The sequence below is a fragment of the Aptenodytes patagonicus genome, chromosome 2 (genome assembly GCF_965638725.1).
Source record: "Aptenodytes patagonicus chromosome 2, bAptPat1.pri.cur, whole genome shotgun sequence".
NCBI classification, from domain to species: domain Eukaryota; kingdom Metazoa; phylum Chordata; class Aves; order Sphenisciformes; family Spheniscidae; genus Aptenodytes; species Aptenodytes patagonicus.
The window spans coordinates 22,456,982-22,475,241 of record NC_134950.1 but is presented as its reverse complement, the minus strand read 5'-3'; the positions used below and the strand labels follow the sequence as shown (position 1 = coordinate 22,475,241).

Here is an 18,260-nt window from a genome sequence, read left to right as displayed (position 1 = left end):
GAGAAGCAGTTAAATTTTATAACTGTTTTTGTTGAGACATGTAGTTTGCCAAAGTTGTTATTCCCAAAGCGTATCATACTTGCCAGTTCTTTATCGGATTTGACAGAGGATGATCTAAAAAAAAATAGGCAGGAACAGCAATGTCACCCTAAGAAGTCATTAACTGCTTGTGTTGTTTACAGTGTATAGCTATGAGCATAGCCAATCCTACATTTGCAAGAACCTGTGGTATCTTTTTATTTCAACAAATCAATTCTAGAAATGGGAATTACAAATCACAGTCCATTATGAAATGTATAGTAATAAATGTTAATAGTGTCAGTATTTGTATTTGCAGTATTACTAATCAAGATTTCATTTTAAGCTAATTTTATTTTCTTTTTTATAGATACAAATACTCCAAATTTACTTGCATGATAGTAAGCAGCAACAGAAGAATAATGAGGTTTTCTATTTCTAATTATTTCTAATCACAGTAAAATAAATAAAATATTATCACAGACTTTTTTAAACTGACAGATTAAGGTAATAAAATATTCTAATCATAATAAATTTATTATGCTCTACGGTATTTTGTCTGTGCTGAGCAGACACAGGCAGAAAAGAAGAGTGTTTCAGGGAGTTCTAAGAAAAATTTGCTGAGCAGTCTTTCAAGGGACTAATGGGTGCATTTCCAAGTGTTCACTGCCCGATTTAAATCAGGAGAATGATCCTTCTGTTGTTTACAAGTCAGCTGGCCATGCCTGATAAGGTCATTGTGATGACATCTGTACCAGCTGGATCCCACAAGTATTTTTTTCCCATCTGAGTCCTGTACAGAGACATCAAGAATGCATGATGAGTAAAAGAGGCAGCCTCTGCCCCACTTTCCTCTTCTTTACCATAAAAGGCAACAAAAATTTCTTCCTTAACAGTAATGTTTGAATAATGGGAATCCCCTGGAACTTAATTGCAATAGGTTTCTGATACTTTTAAGTTAAAACAAAAAAGAAGAAAATTGTTTATGTAATTTTCATATTTCTTGTTATGTTTCCCCGTCAAAGGCTTTCAGTTTCATACTCCACAGAGATGAATAAGTAGTTCATGACTGAAGTGCACAGGTTTCTGAAGAGGACAGGCAATGGAGAGAACACAGAATCATAGAATCATTTAGGTTGGAAAAGACACCATGATGCATTTGCTGCTACTCTTCTTTAGTTAGTAGTGGGTTAGTACAATAGCAGTTTATCTGAAGATAAAACTGATGTGGAGAGCCACAAGGTGAATGTGAAAAGCCTTTTATTTGAAAAGTTGTGTTAATCTGGATTAATTATATTGTCAAGTAAGGTGCACATCTAAGAAAATGAGCAACTGAAGCAAGGGAGAAGAGGATGTTTTGAAAATGGCTGCACCACAACTGTCATACACAATTCCATCTGAAGTCACTTGGTGGCTTTTGAAGCATTTTGCTTTGTTATCCTTGAGATAACAAACTCATGAGAATGAGTTATTAACCTCATTTGGAGCAGTATAATTTCTGTGTTTACATCAGAAAAGTGCAACTTCTATTCTGTGAATATAGTTCTTCTACCTGGAGAAAAGAATGGTGATCCAGGCTCATCTACACTATAAGGTCCCTTCCAACCCAAACCATTCTAGGATTCTAGGAAAAACTCTTCTGGTGTGAGCTACACAAGTTACACTGGCTGAAGGACTGCTTTGTGCAACGAGAGTCTCCATAATGTAGGACCTGGTCCAATTTATGAGGTGAAATTTCCTGCTGTTTTTGCAGGCATTAAGTATTATAACTTTTTTTCTCCTCTCACCTCCACTTTCCAGAAATTTAAAGATGAACAAGTAGTGGATGTGAGGGAATTTTCCTTAAAAAGTAATGAAAAATATTGACCTTTTGCTTAAACTAATTTTGGAAACATTTAGCCTCAGGAGATATATTTTTGGACAATTGTGATCATATAAAAACAGGAGACTGAGATTAAATCCCTTATGTAACTTTTATTACAGCTTCAGCTACTATGAAGTCTATAATTACGGGAGTAGTTCTCGCTGACTGTGGAAAGGTCCCTGAGCAACATGCTTATTTATGTATTCAGCTAAATGAAATAATTACAGAGCTAACATCAACCAACTATTCCTTCATGGAGCCTTCTTCCATTGTTCTGTATTCTTTTGAAATCATGAAGACACTGAAAATTACAATTAAGAAACCTACCTTTTATCATTAGGATTCAAAATTAATTTTGGAATGTGAATGTATCTATATTTCTCTCTATATATGACTTTAACAATCTTAGCCTTGTATCTCCACAACGTTTTGCTAACCATATTGGTTCTCCTTGAAGAACATCCTTAGACAATTTCTATTCAAAGGAGGTTTCCATCCAGTTTGTATACATAGACATGAGCAGTCCTGGATGGACGTTGGGAAGAGGAATTTTTTTGTTTTAATCATATGATAAAATTTAATGCTTGTTTGGTAAGTAGATTTTTATAAATTCTTGTCATTTACTAGGTATCAGTATAATAGAGCTAGGAAAAGGCAGATCTACAACCCTAGAAATTATTGAAGAAAACTCAAGTCCTATATTTCTCAAGTTTGGCACTGAAAATTGTTTGGAACATTGCACAGTTTTCGATTCTATGTCTGTATGTCAGCAGCTCATTTTAAAAGAGTGTAATTGTAGCATCCACTTCATTTGATTATGTAGACAGGCCACAAAGAAATATTCCTTGAATTTAACCCCGACTCCTGCAGAACTAGCGTACTCTGAGAGCACCAGAGAAACACTCTCAGGAGACAAATAATTTTGTATTTAGATCTGCATTTAGATTATGTTCAGTAACTAATGAAAGGGGTCATTAACTGAAGAAACAAAGATATTGATTAGTTACTTATTTAATCTACACCCTTTGTTCTGTGCACAGAAGATGATTGTGGTTCTGGGGGATGGGGGGAGTTTGCCATCATATTATGAAAGATTATACATTAATACATTTGTATAGGGACTAAATTAATGCTCCATAGCAAAGTAAGTCTCATATCATTCTTACCTTCTAAATATTTCATTTTGCAACCTAACCTTCCTCTTAATGTAACAAGTATGTGAATTTTCCTGCATGCACGTATGTACATATATAGGCACAAAATAAGGTTGATGGTGCTAAGGTGTCTTAAAAAACAACCACGGTCACTGGCATTTTATTTTTGCACATCTGTTCTTTAAACTGTAAACCAGGTATAACAGATAATTGCTCTAAACTAATTTGATTATATAGTATCATGCTGTCAAGCCTGTGCATAGAAGGTATGAAACTAAATTAGCTCATTATGATTGTTACTTCTGGAATCCACTGGAGTTTCATTTTCAGGTTTTCTGTTCCTCTTTAAGGAGGTAATTATTTCCTTCAAAGAAGGTGGTTTGACAAAAATAGCATGTAACCAAAGTCAAAACAATAGGTGTTTTTACATATACCAAATTACTTTCTACATTGTGACTATTAAAGGGGAGATCAATAATTAATGATCCAATTACTAGTTTACAGAGGCTTTTATTGCAGTGTCAAGGTGATGAAAAACCCTCTCACACTGATCTTTTTGCTGTCACTCCAGCTTACTGAATCAGCAGATGCACTGTGTGTTTCTAGACTATGGCATGTGTGCTGCCAGGGATGCATGATACTTTGGATTTACTGCTGTGATTAAGCTCGTCTCTTAAATCAAATCATTTTGAGAATGAAGTGAGCCTATGTTGTGTCTGCTGCAGTTTAAAAAACAGTTTTAAGAAGGTAGCAGGTTGAATTAATTAAAAATTACACGTTTAGACAATCAGAAAGGCTGTTATTAGTATTCCACATGGGAAATGTTAGATCAGCTTTAAAGAAAAAAGCTGCTATGATTTGTATTGAAATGCTGTATTTCCTTGTTACAAATAGTTTAATCTTAAACTGGTGACGTATACCACAGTAGTTGTATTTCCCTCTTGATTGTTAGGTAGGATTTTAAAATTTGCCTATGGCTTTCTGCCTAATGCAAACTGAGAATTACAGACAAGAAAGTAAGTCATCTTAACTCCTGAGTGGTGGTTTGCTTTTCAAAATGTCTAGCTGTTCAAGTATGTAACAGGGAAGATTTTGTTTTTAAGGTTATTATTTCTATTCTAAAATTGAGAGTCCTTTTCTGTGCCTACTGAGAGCTTGTAATAAACTATTGGGAATACCATGCTCAAAAATGTGGACTGGCCCTTTTTTGCCTTACTCCTTCCCTCCAGCTGTCTTTATAGGATAACAGCTGTGTCCAAGGGTAAAAGTAGATGATATTTTTTCCTCCCAAACAAAACCTAATAACTGAACAGAAAACGGCAATGGTGAACTGGAACTTAGATATTGGTTTGATTATTTTATGATTTTTTTTCACTTTAAAGTTTTAAATATTTCTATTTTTAAATTATTTATTATTATTATTTTTATTGTATCATTCTATTAGAAACACAGATACATTATTTGTTCATTGGTTATCTAATACTGAAAATCACAAGATGAGTTTTTCTTAATATCACTGTTTGGTAGCAAGATGTCAGTGATCCTGACTGGAAGTAGTGGAGAGAAAGGAAAAAGATGTGATCAATGAAACAACTGCCTGATCCTCAATCATAATATATGGGTGGCTGTTGGGCTGATGATGGAAACTGATTCTGGATAATGATGTGCCTATGATAGAAGGCATCTCTATGTCAGTAAGCGTCTCCTTTCATTAGGATTATCTCTATGTGACTTTGGGGATAAAAATATAGGAAGCTATTATGAATTAATATATTTATGTTTCTTTAAAACTAAGCTAAAAAGATTTTCCTTTCCTTCCTAACATGTTCACTATTTCAGTTTTACTTATGGTTGATTGTTCTCTTAAAATTAATACAGCTCTGTCATGAGTACAACTGACATGCTAAGTTTATGTTCTCGTTTGTGAATTTGACATCACGCCTCATAAAGAATCCATTCCCTTGCTGTCTTTCATGGTCTCCTGTTGTCTTCACTTTGTAAATGTAAGGCTTACTTAGTAATTAAGATATACTGATTTGAAGTAGCTTAGGGTTATTTTCTGTAATAATTAGTGCTGACATCAAAGCACTAAAGCTTGAAAGTAGGTAAGTACACAATATAAGGGGTTAGTTTTTCTGTGTTTTTTTCTGTTGCTAATAAGTGTTAGAAGGATCTATGCCTATGTATACATGTTAAGAAAATAAATATATATTATATATATATAATATATATATAATATAATATATAATTAATTATATAAATATATATTTTTATTATTTGCATTGGCTTCAGCTGTTCTAGTAGCCTTAAGAGTATTATTTGAAGAAAACATTGGTATAGACTCCCTGTCTCAAAGGTAGAGAGCTCATATGTCTGTCCAAAATGTCCAAACAGAAATAGGTTTACATTTAGTATTCAGTGCATGTGCAGTAAAGCCTATGCCCCTGAGACTTCCACATGCCAGGCAGCCTCGTTGGAGCTACTCTGACAGTCATTTTGCCAAAGTCACAACTTCAGGATGTAAAAAGAGTGTATATCTGTGGAAAGCTGAATATAGGATAAGCCAGCACAAAGTGAACTGCATAAGTAAATATGTCTACTAATGCTAAATAGAGTTTTCCTGAGGCTACTTATTTCTTCAGTTTAACCAAGCCTTCTTCAGTGAGTGTAAATAAAATGGTAATGAAAAGAAAAATCTAACAGAAATAGGTATCACGAGCACACAAGACCCAAACCTGTTGCTTAAACATTGCAGCTGTTTCTCACAAATTTTCATAGTGCTCCAATTATGAACTGAGTTCTCTTCCAGGTTGCTATAAGGCTCATTTCCAGCTGGCTTGGCAGGTTTTACTGTTGCCTTGCTGTTGGCAGCAAGACCGTTGAATTTGCCTGGACTATTTTCAAAGTCTGAGGAAGGAATTTGTTGTGTGTGTGCAGATCAGTTCCCAGTTGTGCAGCAGCTCCAACACAACATAGAACTATTAGATCTTCTGTGCTTGTATGACAGAACTATGCTTCCTTAGCAGTCGTTTTCCCAGGTGACTCATTTACTGAGCCAGCGATTTAGGAAACATAGGGGTTTTTCTCACCTTCCAGACACCAGTCAATTCCTATGTGCATTATAGCCAAGAGCTTGTTAACTTTCAGTAGACTAGTCTGTGAAGAGAGGTACGCTCATTCGGGACACCTAACTAGGCTATTTACTTTTAGTCAATGGGAATATCATCACAGTGTTACAGAGGACTGAGCTGCTGAAACAAGGGCCGGATATGGGATTCTTTAATGTTATTAATAGGTTTTATTCTCCCCTGCATTACTAATAGTGCTTGTTTCCTCTTTAAACAGGTCCCTATTCAGGTATAGGCAAGCTGGTATTGCTGATATTGGTTCCAAGCCTGAGACAGTGAAAAACTTGCAATGAAGCTGTCAGTTGGAACCCTAGGGTGGAGGGATGCATGGTAATGACAGATAAGCAAGGAAGACGTGTGAAGTCAGCCCATGAACATATGTATGGTCTTGCAGATGTGAATAGGGAAGAAAAAGGAAATAAGGCATACCCTGTAAGAAGGGATTGAAAATTTAGACTATTTAGACTACTAATAAAAAAGTAGTAATTGCTTTTGATTACTTACTGCTGGACATGATCCAGAAATACTGTCTTTTCTAGGCTTTCCAAAGCGTGTTTTCCTTTGTATTCTGCTGAAGGAATTTCCTTTTCCAGGCATAGGCTCAAAACTTCCTACAGAGAGAATAGAAGTGAAGGAAGAAGTGGAAAAGTGAAAAGGCCAGAAGTAGGATCAAAAGTGTAATTTAGAGTAAATATCTTCCTAAGACAAAGTCTTAAAGACAATCACACAAGAGCGAAATCCATAGGATGTCATGCTTCATTAGTTCCAGTTTTCCCAGATCTTATTAGAAATAGAGTAGCAGGGACAAAGGTGTGCAAATCTGAGAAACTTGACTGTTAATATTAATCAACTGGCAGTGGTGGACTGCTTCCCAGTATAAAATGTCTGGCTGTTTCCCATGACTTCTTAACAGTACCGGTCCATTTTCTTGGTGGCCCAAAGTGTGAGCTTGTGTACTGGATCGCATAATAGCAGCCACGGTGTGACATACTGAGAGGCATGGCTCTAAGTGTATGAGGTCATCTAGTATGTGCCACTGTGCTGTGACTGGAAGCATCTCTTCCAGTGGGAGTCTGGTGAGTGTGGACTTCCATTACGAAATTCTGGTATTTCTTTTTCTCTATTTCTTTTTTTTTTTTTTTTTAGCTCCAGCCCACTGGTTTTAATATGCAGTAGCTTTCTACAGGAAGTAGACAATTTATTATACAAATGTGTTTGCCATATTGATATGCTTTCTTTTATTTTATTACAAGGAAAGTCATTTATCAAAATATATTTGACTAATAGACTAAGCCTAATTTTGTTTTAGAAAATGTAATTTTGAAGAAAGTCATTCCCGTAATTTAAATCCTTCCAGCAAAACATACTTAAGAAAATACTTCCAGTAAATATTCTTCTATCAACAGTGATGCTAAGTCTCAGTTTCAGAAAGAGAGCCAGGACAAAATAGTCATGCTGAAACCCTTTCACCCTTTACATTAGATAATCCTTTCCTTTAAGAGTAATATCGTTTCTGTTGAGTAGTACTAGTAGTAGCTGAAAACAAGGCTACGTTTTGTTTGAGGGTAAACCAGGGTCTTCAATTTTAATAACATCTTTCCCTAAACAATATCACTTTAAAAAAAAAAAAAAAAGAAATCAAGAGATTTTTAAATTCTTAATGACTGACCCAGGTAGACCAGAGAAGTTTCTTTGGTGGCAGTCTCTCTAGTCAATGCCCCAATGCCTTCTTGCTCTCCATGTCATCTTTCTTGCCACATGAGTATGCATTGTTATGTGCTTGCCCCCTCCCCCAATTTATTCTCTCACCTGCCTTGTGGGATGCAGCACTCTGCTGTTGAGGATCTTCTTCCAACTGTGTAGCTTCTCTTTTATGTTTTTCTTTCTTGGCCATAAGAACTTCAAGTGTTAATGGATGTTCACGATTAACAAGGGCAGTTATGCAGGATCACACAAAATCACTCTTAGACCCTTTACCACATGTAGTGGTCCTATAAATCTGCAGATCCATATATCAGAGCTGGGATTCCATCTGACTAAATGTAGACATCCACAAACTAGACACAAACACCCAAGCTAATCATCTTGACTTCTTTTACAGTCATTGAAGAAAAAAAACCACTTCTTGAGTACAATTCATGTCAGCCTTAAAGCGGATGTATAAAACAAATCAGATGAATGGAGCCAAGAGTAACTGGTTCAGATGTAGAAATCTAAAACTACCTGAGATGAATTTTTGGGTGTGTCTACTTTTCAGGTGAGGGACACTTTCCTACTTATTACAACACCTGCTAGTATTCTAAGCTCCAAATCAAAAGTTTCTGCTGAATTGTGCAGTGATTTTCTTCTTAGTGCTTATGACTGTCAAGTTCCTGTGCAGAAGTGTGATTGCACTACTTAATCTTTGACTTCTCTTAAGAACTGCAGCATAGAATCTCACAAGTGGGTCAAGGTCTGCTTTCTAGGAGATCTGACAAAAGATCCCCTGGATCTTTTGCATTTATTTATCTGGTTGCCCCGAGACTTCCCAGCCCCTAACAGTAAGGCTCTTGAGGCCTTTGAGTACAGCTCTTAGCATAGGTGTCACTGATTTGCATAGTCAGGGCTAAGTGCAAATATCAGTGTGGTCCACAGCTCCCTTATCACTAATGAAGACTGATACATTTTTGTCCTGATTACTGCATTTCTCTTTATTTCACTTACTAAAAGTCAAGACTGTACTTCATATCCTTTACATAAAGAGCAGCTTCTGTTTCTGTTTTGGTAGGACCAGATCCTTCAGACATTTTCCTAGGCTGTTCCATGTCGAAAGCTGACAAATCCAGAGGAATAATAATTTCCAAACAAGAAATATTGAAATGCATGGTAGCAAGTTTCAAAGTCTGCTATAAGACCTGCAAGAAGAAGCTTCCTTTTGTCATCAGTACTCAAACTGCATTAGTGACTCTGCTGAAAAATATTTCTGTGCTTTAAGTGTGCCAGGCAACTTTGCATTTGTTCCTGCACCAAATGCTAGCATGTCCCTGAAGTGTCCAGAGCTTACAAAGCAATTGTTTAAGCACTCATATAATCACCTCCAGGCAATTCTGGCTGTGTAGCTCCTCTTTGGAGTCACCCACGGTGTGGCAGTCTAGATGGATAGTATTGCAAACACAGAAAGGAACCTGCTTAAATGAGAGTTCTTCAGTAGCTGTAGTCCACTTTCCACTTCTCTTCAGAGTTGTTCTGGTATAGGGCTTCACTGGAAGCCTTGCAGTTAAGAGGAGGATCAGGTGACGTGGGATGTGCTCTGCTCAGTGTAGCCTTATGCTGAAAATCAGCTTGGAGGGGGAATATACTCACTCAATTGCAAGGCAAAATTGCTTGTATTTTTGCATGACACATCTGCACAATCATTGGCTCATGTGGCCAGTATGTGGTATGTGGTGAAACATTGGAACAGGCTGCCCAGGGAAGTGGTGGAGTCCCCATCCCTGGAGGTATTTAAAAGACGTGTAGATGAGGCACTTAGGGACATGGTTTAGTGGGCATGGTGGTGTTGGGTTGACGGTTGGACTCGATGATCTTAGAGGTCTTTTCCAACCTCAATGATTCTATGATTCTATGATTCTATGTATTCAGCATGCAGTATGTAGTCAGGTAGACTCCACAGCTTGAAGAATTTAAAGTTATATGACCTGTCCTTTTTGATAGTGAGATTTGAATTTGAGGAAACATGTTTTTGTTTAGCTTGGTTCAAGTTTCCAGTTTAGATAGGTCCTTGTTTAGATAGGAAGGGTGTGGGTCATCCATATACCCTGTGTGAAGGTTTTGGGCACCTTAGAGCATCCCAAATGACTCTGCATGTGTAGAATGGCCAATTAAGTTGAGTGTCTTATGTCTAAACTGTTTGGAACATAAATGGTTTTGGATCTGATCATGAACTTGGATAACACTCAAGAAAGAGTGAACACATACCGTGTAGGTTAGATTCAAATTACTTAATGCATTTTCAAAGATACTTAAGTACCATATTTCTGGGTGGGAAAGCTGTTCTAAGAAGGAAAAAATACATAATCAAACATTAAAATAGAAGGGGAATAGAACCTGAATGGAATTCTTTTAAATATACACTGTCATTCAAGGTTCCCATTGCTATGGGAAGTTCCTATTGCTGCGGGTTCCTGGGTGGAGAAGAAGAAAAGCTTTTCCTCTGCCTATTTGGTTTTGGCTAAAGAAAAGGAGCAAAACATACTAAGCATCAGTAAGCTTACAAAGGCTTCAGCTTAACACCATTTATACAGAAAGGCTAGGTCACTGATGTGATTTTTCTCCCAGACTGATTTGTCTGTGCAAGCTTTCCATATACACATAGAGCTCACTGACATTAATAAGAGCAGAGCTCACATATGTCCTTTCTCGTATCCAGCTGCACTCCTGAACTCATGAGACATCTGAATGCTGTTATAATGACATTAGCTAAGATTGTATCTTGCTTAGTAATATATTAGTTCCTTTTTCCATGAAAGATGGCTTTGATATTATAGCTTACATAATTTATAAACGAGGTGACATTTTTTCCTGAGTCATTTCTGCTGCACACCTGAAATGCACATATTCTCAATAATAAAGCATCTGCTATTGTGGAAGAGAAATATCTAAGAGACCAGCAAGTGTGTTCTCTGAGAGTCAAAATTAAAACTACAGTGTCTTTGTTATGGAAAGGTTATGGTTTAACAATTTTTCTTGTAGGGAAACAAAGAACTATGTGTCTTACTTTTAATTTTACAAGATTTCACAAATCATTTACCCAGTCAAGATTTTAATATTTATAGAACTTGCACTGAAAAATTTATGTCCACTGATTTTATCAAGTCATTCATTGTACCTCAAAAAAGTGTGGGTGTACTAGGCAAGACGTCTCTCATAGAAATGTAATATGCTACAGGGCTTCCACACAGTCATGCTGGGTATATTTTTATAAGTTTAAATATTTTATAATAATGGTTTGAATGCATTTAATTAACTTCTATGGTATTTAGACCTGTCATTTAGATGACTTAATGCAGTGTTAAGGGCAAAATCTAGATGAACTACAAGGGCTTTATAATTTCTAATTTCTATGACAATTTTTTTGAAACATATAGCTACATGTTTTAATGGAAAAAAAGAATACAGATATGAACAAAACAGTCTTTGGATGGAGTTGTTGCTTATTTTCCTATCATTTTAATTTTAGAATAATTGGTATTTACTGTGAGACACAACTAAATTAAAAAGAAAGTCAGCTTTCTACATCTTGACTGAAAAGGAGAGGGGAAAATAGTAGAGCAAGAAGTGGGAGTGCTTTAATCTGGCAACAGGCTCAACTTTGCATGTGTTCCTCCATGCAGGTTTAGGTTCAGGGCTTACCATTGATAAAAAGTAACTGTTGCTGCAAAACAACTGGATCTTTTAAAATCTAAGTAATTTCTATGTGCTAATGCCTCGGATATGCTGGGCTAAATGTGTCTAATCTTGGACACACATTGTATGTGGATGCCCCATATGGTAATACATGGGTGAGAGGATTCTTGGAAACCTTTTTAGAAAGCAGAAATCAGTTACACCAGCAGATGAGCCTGGGACCTATGTTTAAAGACTTGAAACAGAAACTGGTCCAGAGATCCTTTCAGTCTCCATTACCACTGCTAAGCTAAAGAGTGAAAAAGAAAGTATATGATACCCCTGTTCAAATGACACATTAAAAGAAATATTTGGTATTTCTAATTGTACAAAAAATAAATCCAGTAAACTTGCCTTCCATGAGACCTTGAAGAGTCCTGAGTCCTTTCTGTGACAATTTTGGTATTTTCTTGGATATGTAAACAAATATTTAAGGCTGTGTCACAATAGTAATTTAGGGTACTAGGATCCTCCTGATGAAAAGATGATGGCCATCTGAATGAGTCACTGGGACCTCCTTTATAAGCAGTGGAGGAGAAATAAGACATTTTGGGTATGACGAAGGTATGATTTATTTCACTTGGAAGTACACATCTAAAACAGGTCAAATGAACCACAACTTAAAAAGTTCTCTTTCCCTTCACTGATTGTAAAAGGAATATAGGCTGACTAATTCAGATGTACAGATCTGTACAATAAAGATCCGAAGTTTGGGTAGAAGAATTAGAGGTCTCTAGATGTAATTATTTGAGAGTTGGCTGTAAAATTTCTCTAACAGGATGTAAAAGGACATATCTTAAGAGATTTTTTTTTACCCTGAAAGTAGAGAGAAATTTCAAGTTCTATAGCAGGAAGATAACCGATGTATTTTATTTTTACTGTATAATGGGAAGTTTTTTAAATTTTAAGTTATCACTCTCAATAACTTAAATAATATGTGATAGCAACAATATCATGTATTATTGTATGCATTAATGTATGTAGATTACTATTTTGGATAGCTCTATTAAAAAAAAAAGATCCAGAATTTCCTTCTCTAACTGAAAGTCACCGTGTATGTTTCAAATGTGGATGTACATATGCCAGACTGTTAGAGCCCAACAGTGTTCCACATTTGCTCATATAAACACCTATAGGATGAACTTATATATGTACAGCCCATCTGTTCTGTAAAGTACAGTTACTGTAAAGCTAATTTAATTTCTGTCTTTGAGTGTATGCCTATATGCACATATTGTGGACATGCAAGTAGCAAGTGAAGACTGGACCTGTTTTTGGTGACTAGGTATATGCACATTTGCAGTGGGAATGTGTATATGGTCAGAGCATCTCAGGGGCCTCAACTTTTCAATAATTTATTTTCCTGTTTTTAAGAATTATTTTCTATTTAGACACACAAGTGAACGTTCAGTTTGATAGGAATCCTTGCTCTTGACAAGCTCATACAGAACTGTATGGGAAAAGACATGAATAGGAGAGCAGGCAAAGCCATGATGGGTTTCATGAAGTACAGGTAAAGTGCTATGTTCACTGTAGAACAGCAGGGACATAATAGCTATACTCCTGGATTCCTTTCTGGTGGCTTCTTTTGGATTATAAGTGATAGTTGAGATTGTTGCTGAGGATTTTAAAACCTTAAAAAATGTCCAGTAATTTGCAGTGGTGGATTCTTAATGCCTAATGGTAGATATCTACATCTAAATTTAGTCTTTTCAATGAAAATACACCATTTCTCAGAAATAGTCAGGAATTAGAATCAGTGAGAATGATCAGTTTTAACTGTTCTGCTTTTAAAACCCATTTTATTTCAGTGCTCTGCTCCTAGAATTTGGTACCAAATTATAGGGAACCAAATCACAACTTTTTTAGTCAGACTTTGGTTTTGGGTGCAGCAGTTATATTGATGACACAGAAAATAACTGCTGGGAAAAAACTGTATGGGCTCAAGTGCCTTTAGTTCATGCAATTAAAGCTGAGAAGTAATCATTACTGAATGAGATGAGTTTTCCTCACTTAAGATCCATTTTTAAATATATTTTAAAACCAGGATTTGTAAAACTGGCAATATGTAGACTGGAACTCTTGCAGTCTTCTGGATATCTCTAAATGTATATTTATGCAGTAAAGGCTAGATCTTTATGAGCTCACTGATGATTTCACTCAGTTCCTCTGAAGCAATGTCTTTGGAGACAGAGGTGAGACAACACTGGAAGTTCCATGCCAGAAGTACCTTTTGCAAAATGTTATTATCTTTCAGAAGAATATTTCTTTTCCCTTTAGCAGGATAGCCACAGTTTTATCTGTAATATAGTCAAGATGTTAACTGTCATGAGAAAGCAGTCTTGGTGAGAATTTCCCATTTTAAAATGTTATCTTCCTTTCAAGAAACACAGTTAATACATTTGCAGCAGGCCCATTTATTACCTAGAAAATACGAATGAATTAAAGCTTCAAAATAATTTCATGAGGTCCCTTACTACTGTTTTTATGAAATCAAAGGATATTTGATATGCTACAATATTTCTGCAAAATGTAAGGGAGTAAATTCAAAGTGTCTTTTTGAAAAGAAAACCTTTGTATTCCGTACATTTCCTTCTTTAAAATGAAAATGAGGCTTGATTTTTTTTTTTCCAAATAGCGTATGCAAGTCTATATATTAGGAGAAAACAAGTGAAAAAAGATCATATTTCTCATTGTACATAATATCCCCCTGAGAAGACTATATTTTACTTTTCTAAAGAATCTATTAGCTTTTTGTAGCTTAGTTTTATAGGGCTGTATCTTCACATCCTCTCTGTAAAGTTTTCTAGACAAGTGTTAAGTCTATGAGTAGACCTATTAGTTATATTTCACCAACTTACTTCATGTAGTTTCAGAGGAACAGGTTGAGCAATGTTAAAGCAGGATCTGAAGTAATGGAAATAGAAAAATGTTGTTTGTGGTCTGTGCTAAAAAGAGCAGAACTACTTTGGTTTAGTGTTCTTTTGGTCATGAAATTCGACAGAAAAGTCAACATTTTTTCCTCCATACAATAGGATCAAAATATTATGTAGCTTGCAGTAACAAAATATTTTTCATGTAACATTTAGTAACAATGGTGGGGGAAAAAAACAGAGAGAGAAATGTAATAATGCAAAATGTGTGGGCATAATTTACAACTTAAAGTATCTACATAAAAGAGAACATTTTATTAAAATAGGTGAATCATGTCGCATTCTGTGGACAGCAGCATTAACTTAGACCTTTTCTTTAAAACTGTTTTTTAAACCTTTCTTCCCACCATGTGTCTGCCATACAGGTTAAATTCTGATTCTATAAAATATATATCTATTTTGTCAAAACACTACACATTTATTCCCAGTTTTGAGGTACCTGTACTTACTAGAATTCTTCCTGATATTTAACCAGTAGACATTTCTCTGGGAATTTCAAGCAAAGTTAATATGCTTTTTATTCTAAAAATATTTTCTATATTTGTTTTTCTTATCAATCTATCATATTTAATAGATCATTTAACCTTCTTAAAACATCCTCTACTGTACAGCTGAATATAGAGTACCATTGTTTTAAGTATGTTATTGAAGTGCTTAGAATAAATACTAGTTTGTATTAGAAAAGCAAAGAAATACATTCCTTAAGAGAAAACTGTTTCTTTAGATTATGACAAAAACTCATTCCATATTCAACTGCTTTCCTTTCTGAAAATTCTGTTAGGAATACAATACAATTTGCCTTTTCATTTAATTTACTGTAAGTAATTTTACAGGAACAGTTAAAAACTCTGAAGCAATGATGCTTTACACTGTACATAATTTATGCACACATAGACACGCACAAACATACCTCTTTCCTCACTGTATTTCATATTCCATGTACTCTGTTGTTGGAGCCTTAACTTTTTCTTGGAAGCACTTTGCAAGTCCTGCTAGCAGAGGTTATGAATCAGATAGGATAATCAGAAGTCTTTACAATTTTACTGTATCTTTGTCTGTCCTTTCTTTCACCTTTCCTTTACTGCACTATCTTGTCTGTCTGATTCTCGCAGGAGACATGGATTACAACTGGTTGGACCATACGTCTTGGCATAGCAGTGAGGCATCCCCAATGTCTTTGGTGAGACATGTGGAGCCTTACCATTTAGTTTCCTTTATCATTTCGCATTTCCTTTGTTTTATTTACACCTTTGCATGTTTTCTTTTTTGTATCCTTTTTTTTATCCCACACCTATAGGGGACAGTCAAAGGGGAAAAAGAAAAACTAGGGAACAGGCAGTTTTGTCGGATTCTAACACCTTATCCGAGAGGCAAAAGAAAATGGTGTGCTTTGGTGGCCACTCTTTGGAAGAGGACTTGGAATGGTCTGAGCCTCAGATAAAAGACTCTGGGGTAGATACGTGTAGTAGCACAACTCTAAACGAGGAACATAGCCATAGCGAGAAGGTACTGAGGTTATGGAGCCTGCATTTTAACCTGCTCATTTGGTCTTTGTTTGCTCTCTGTCACTCATTAAAATAGTGCATAAAATAAAAGATAGGGTGTTTCTAGAGACAATGTAGCATTTCTTAAGGTGCAGAAAAGAAAAACAAATGAAAAGTCTCTGCATGCTTGCAGCTTTTACTGTTTGGCAGCCTAAGCAAAAAATTGAAAGGCATAAAGGAATGTTGTTCTTATGGTTGCATAATAGCTTATCATGGTATTACCTTCAAGTACAAAGTAATTAACAATAAGGATTCTACTGATTGGCTTATTTGATTTACTATGTTCAAACTCCTGGGGCTGAAATTAAATTAATAGTTTAAACCCCAGGTGAAAAAGGGAGAAAATTGGGTCTCTCTGCACAGAAAAGTTGTTTTTCTTTTTTCCCTTTCACTGTCATGGTTGTTCTTTTGTTTTGTTGCCATGCCATTTTTGTGCAGTATTGTGCAGAATTAAAGCTTTGCCATCTGCTTTGGTATTTTTTATTTTTGCTTTCTGTTTCGTGGAGATTATGAGAAATCTTTTTAGAGTTATTAGTTGTAATGGGAGCAGATTTGTCTGTGCCTGCTAATTTTGCATGAAATAGAGCATGAAATAGTATTTTTCAGTGAAAAAGTGCTATGATTACACAAAATAAAATGTTAAAATTTTATTAATTATGCCAATATACAAGTATAACTGTGCTCATGTATAGTAATGGAATAATAACGTTCACTGTAACTATGCTTCATACGTGAAGTAATTATTCCAAGAAAGAAATGATACATTTAAATAAAATAATGACTATACCTTTTAATGTGTTCTATAATTTTTAATATAATACTGCTGAGAGAAAGTAAAACACTGAAAAAGTTTGTCGGTCTTAGAGAAAACTGACATGTTTGGAATAGTGGAAAAAGAAGAAATGTCTTACAGCAAATTGCTGTTTTGAGTTAAACATCTTTTCAGTATTACCCTTATATTAGACCTCTACAGTTGTTTTTGTCAGTACTCAGGTGTGATTCATTGTGTGTAGATAAATATGTATAGTTGTCTATATCTGTCTAATCAAGATGCAAAGATCATTCTAGATATTTATAAATCGGATTTAGTAAAACAGATAATGTTATTAAATATTAGACATACATTGTGATGGACCATATATCCAAATAATTTTTTTCCAGCACAGTTTTCTGTCATTCTATTACATTATATATTAGTGTAATCATAATACTTTAATGGCATTTTAAAAATATATCAGGAAATGAAAAGTATTAGTGGAAAATTTTTCTTTAAAATCCTATTCACTGTATTTTCCATTAACACCATATGATAGCATCCAGTAACTTGGCAACCATCCAAAGATGGAGACCGTCTCATTGGTCGGATTTTGTTAAATAAACGACTAAAAGATGGAAGTGTGCCTAGAGACACAGGAGCAATGCTTGGATTGAAGGTTGGTAATGAATAATTTTGGAACTAACAACTCTCTCTGTTAAACTAGCTACCTTTATAATGAAAGTATTTTCATATTATATAGTGTATGCATACTGATATCTATAATGTCTTATCATACTCAAAATTACAAAACATAGACATTTTATATTCAATTACCGAAAGTAATTTTACAGGGCTCCTGACAGGCTCAAAAAATTGTATTTCTCTGAAAGACTAGACATGTTTTCACAAGTTTGCTGAGAATGTCTGCTCTGCAAGGTACTAATTGCATCCTTGCTGGGCAAGCCAAGCCCTGTCCACTTTGTTCAGTATTGAGCATTGCACCATAGTATAACTTCTGTTCCCCAAAAGAGGGGAAAAATGTGAAAAATAAATTCTCTCTTTTGAAGATCTGGGGACATCTGGAAGTTAATGACATTTCAATCCAGAACAGGGTCTGCCAATGGAAGAGCCCATTTCTGGATCTTTTTCCCCTCTGATTGTTTGATTTGCTATATTTTAAATACACAAGACAAAATTATTTAATATTTATTTTTTATTATCAAAAAGTAATGTGTTTGCATCTTTTTCATGATGCAGTACTCTTTGAACACATTATGAAGCTATTTCTAGCTCATATCTTGATCTCATTTTTGTGTGATATTATTTGCAGTTCCAGCAATACTAATACAAGCATGAGAATGAATTATACACAGTAAAAGAAACAAGCATGTATTTATTTTGATTCAACATCCTTGTTGTGAGAAATCATTAAGAAGTT

The 18,260-nt window shown here is 35.2% G+C and overlaps 1 protein-coding gene across 41 annotated transcripts in view; it reads left to right on the top strand.

Moving 5' to 3' along the window:
• RIMS2 (regulating synaptic membrane exocytosis 2) overlaps window positions 1–18,260 on the top strand; it is a 515,547-nt gene that overhangs the window by 260,362 nt on the left and 236,925 nt on the right. For 21 of the 41 annotated variants that reach the window (XM_076329271.1, XM_076329285.1, XM_076329287.1 and 18 more), the window contains 2 exons: window positions 15,819–16,027; window positions 17,379–17,498. In XM_076329271.1, coding sequence (XP_076185386.1) covers window positions 15,819–16,027; window positions 17,379–17,498 — 329 coding nt within the window. Of the gene's footprint in view, window positions 1–15,633; window positions 15,702–15,818; window positions 16,028–17,378; window positions 17,499–18,260 lie in introns of all 41 variants that reach the window. The other 20 variants (XM_076329272.1, XM_076329294.1, XM_076329291.1 and 17 more) reach the window with 1 other exon arrangement.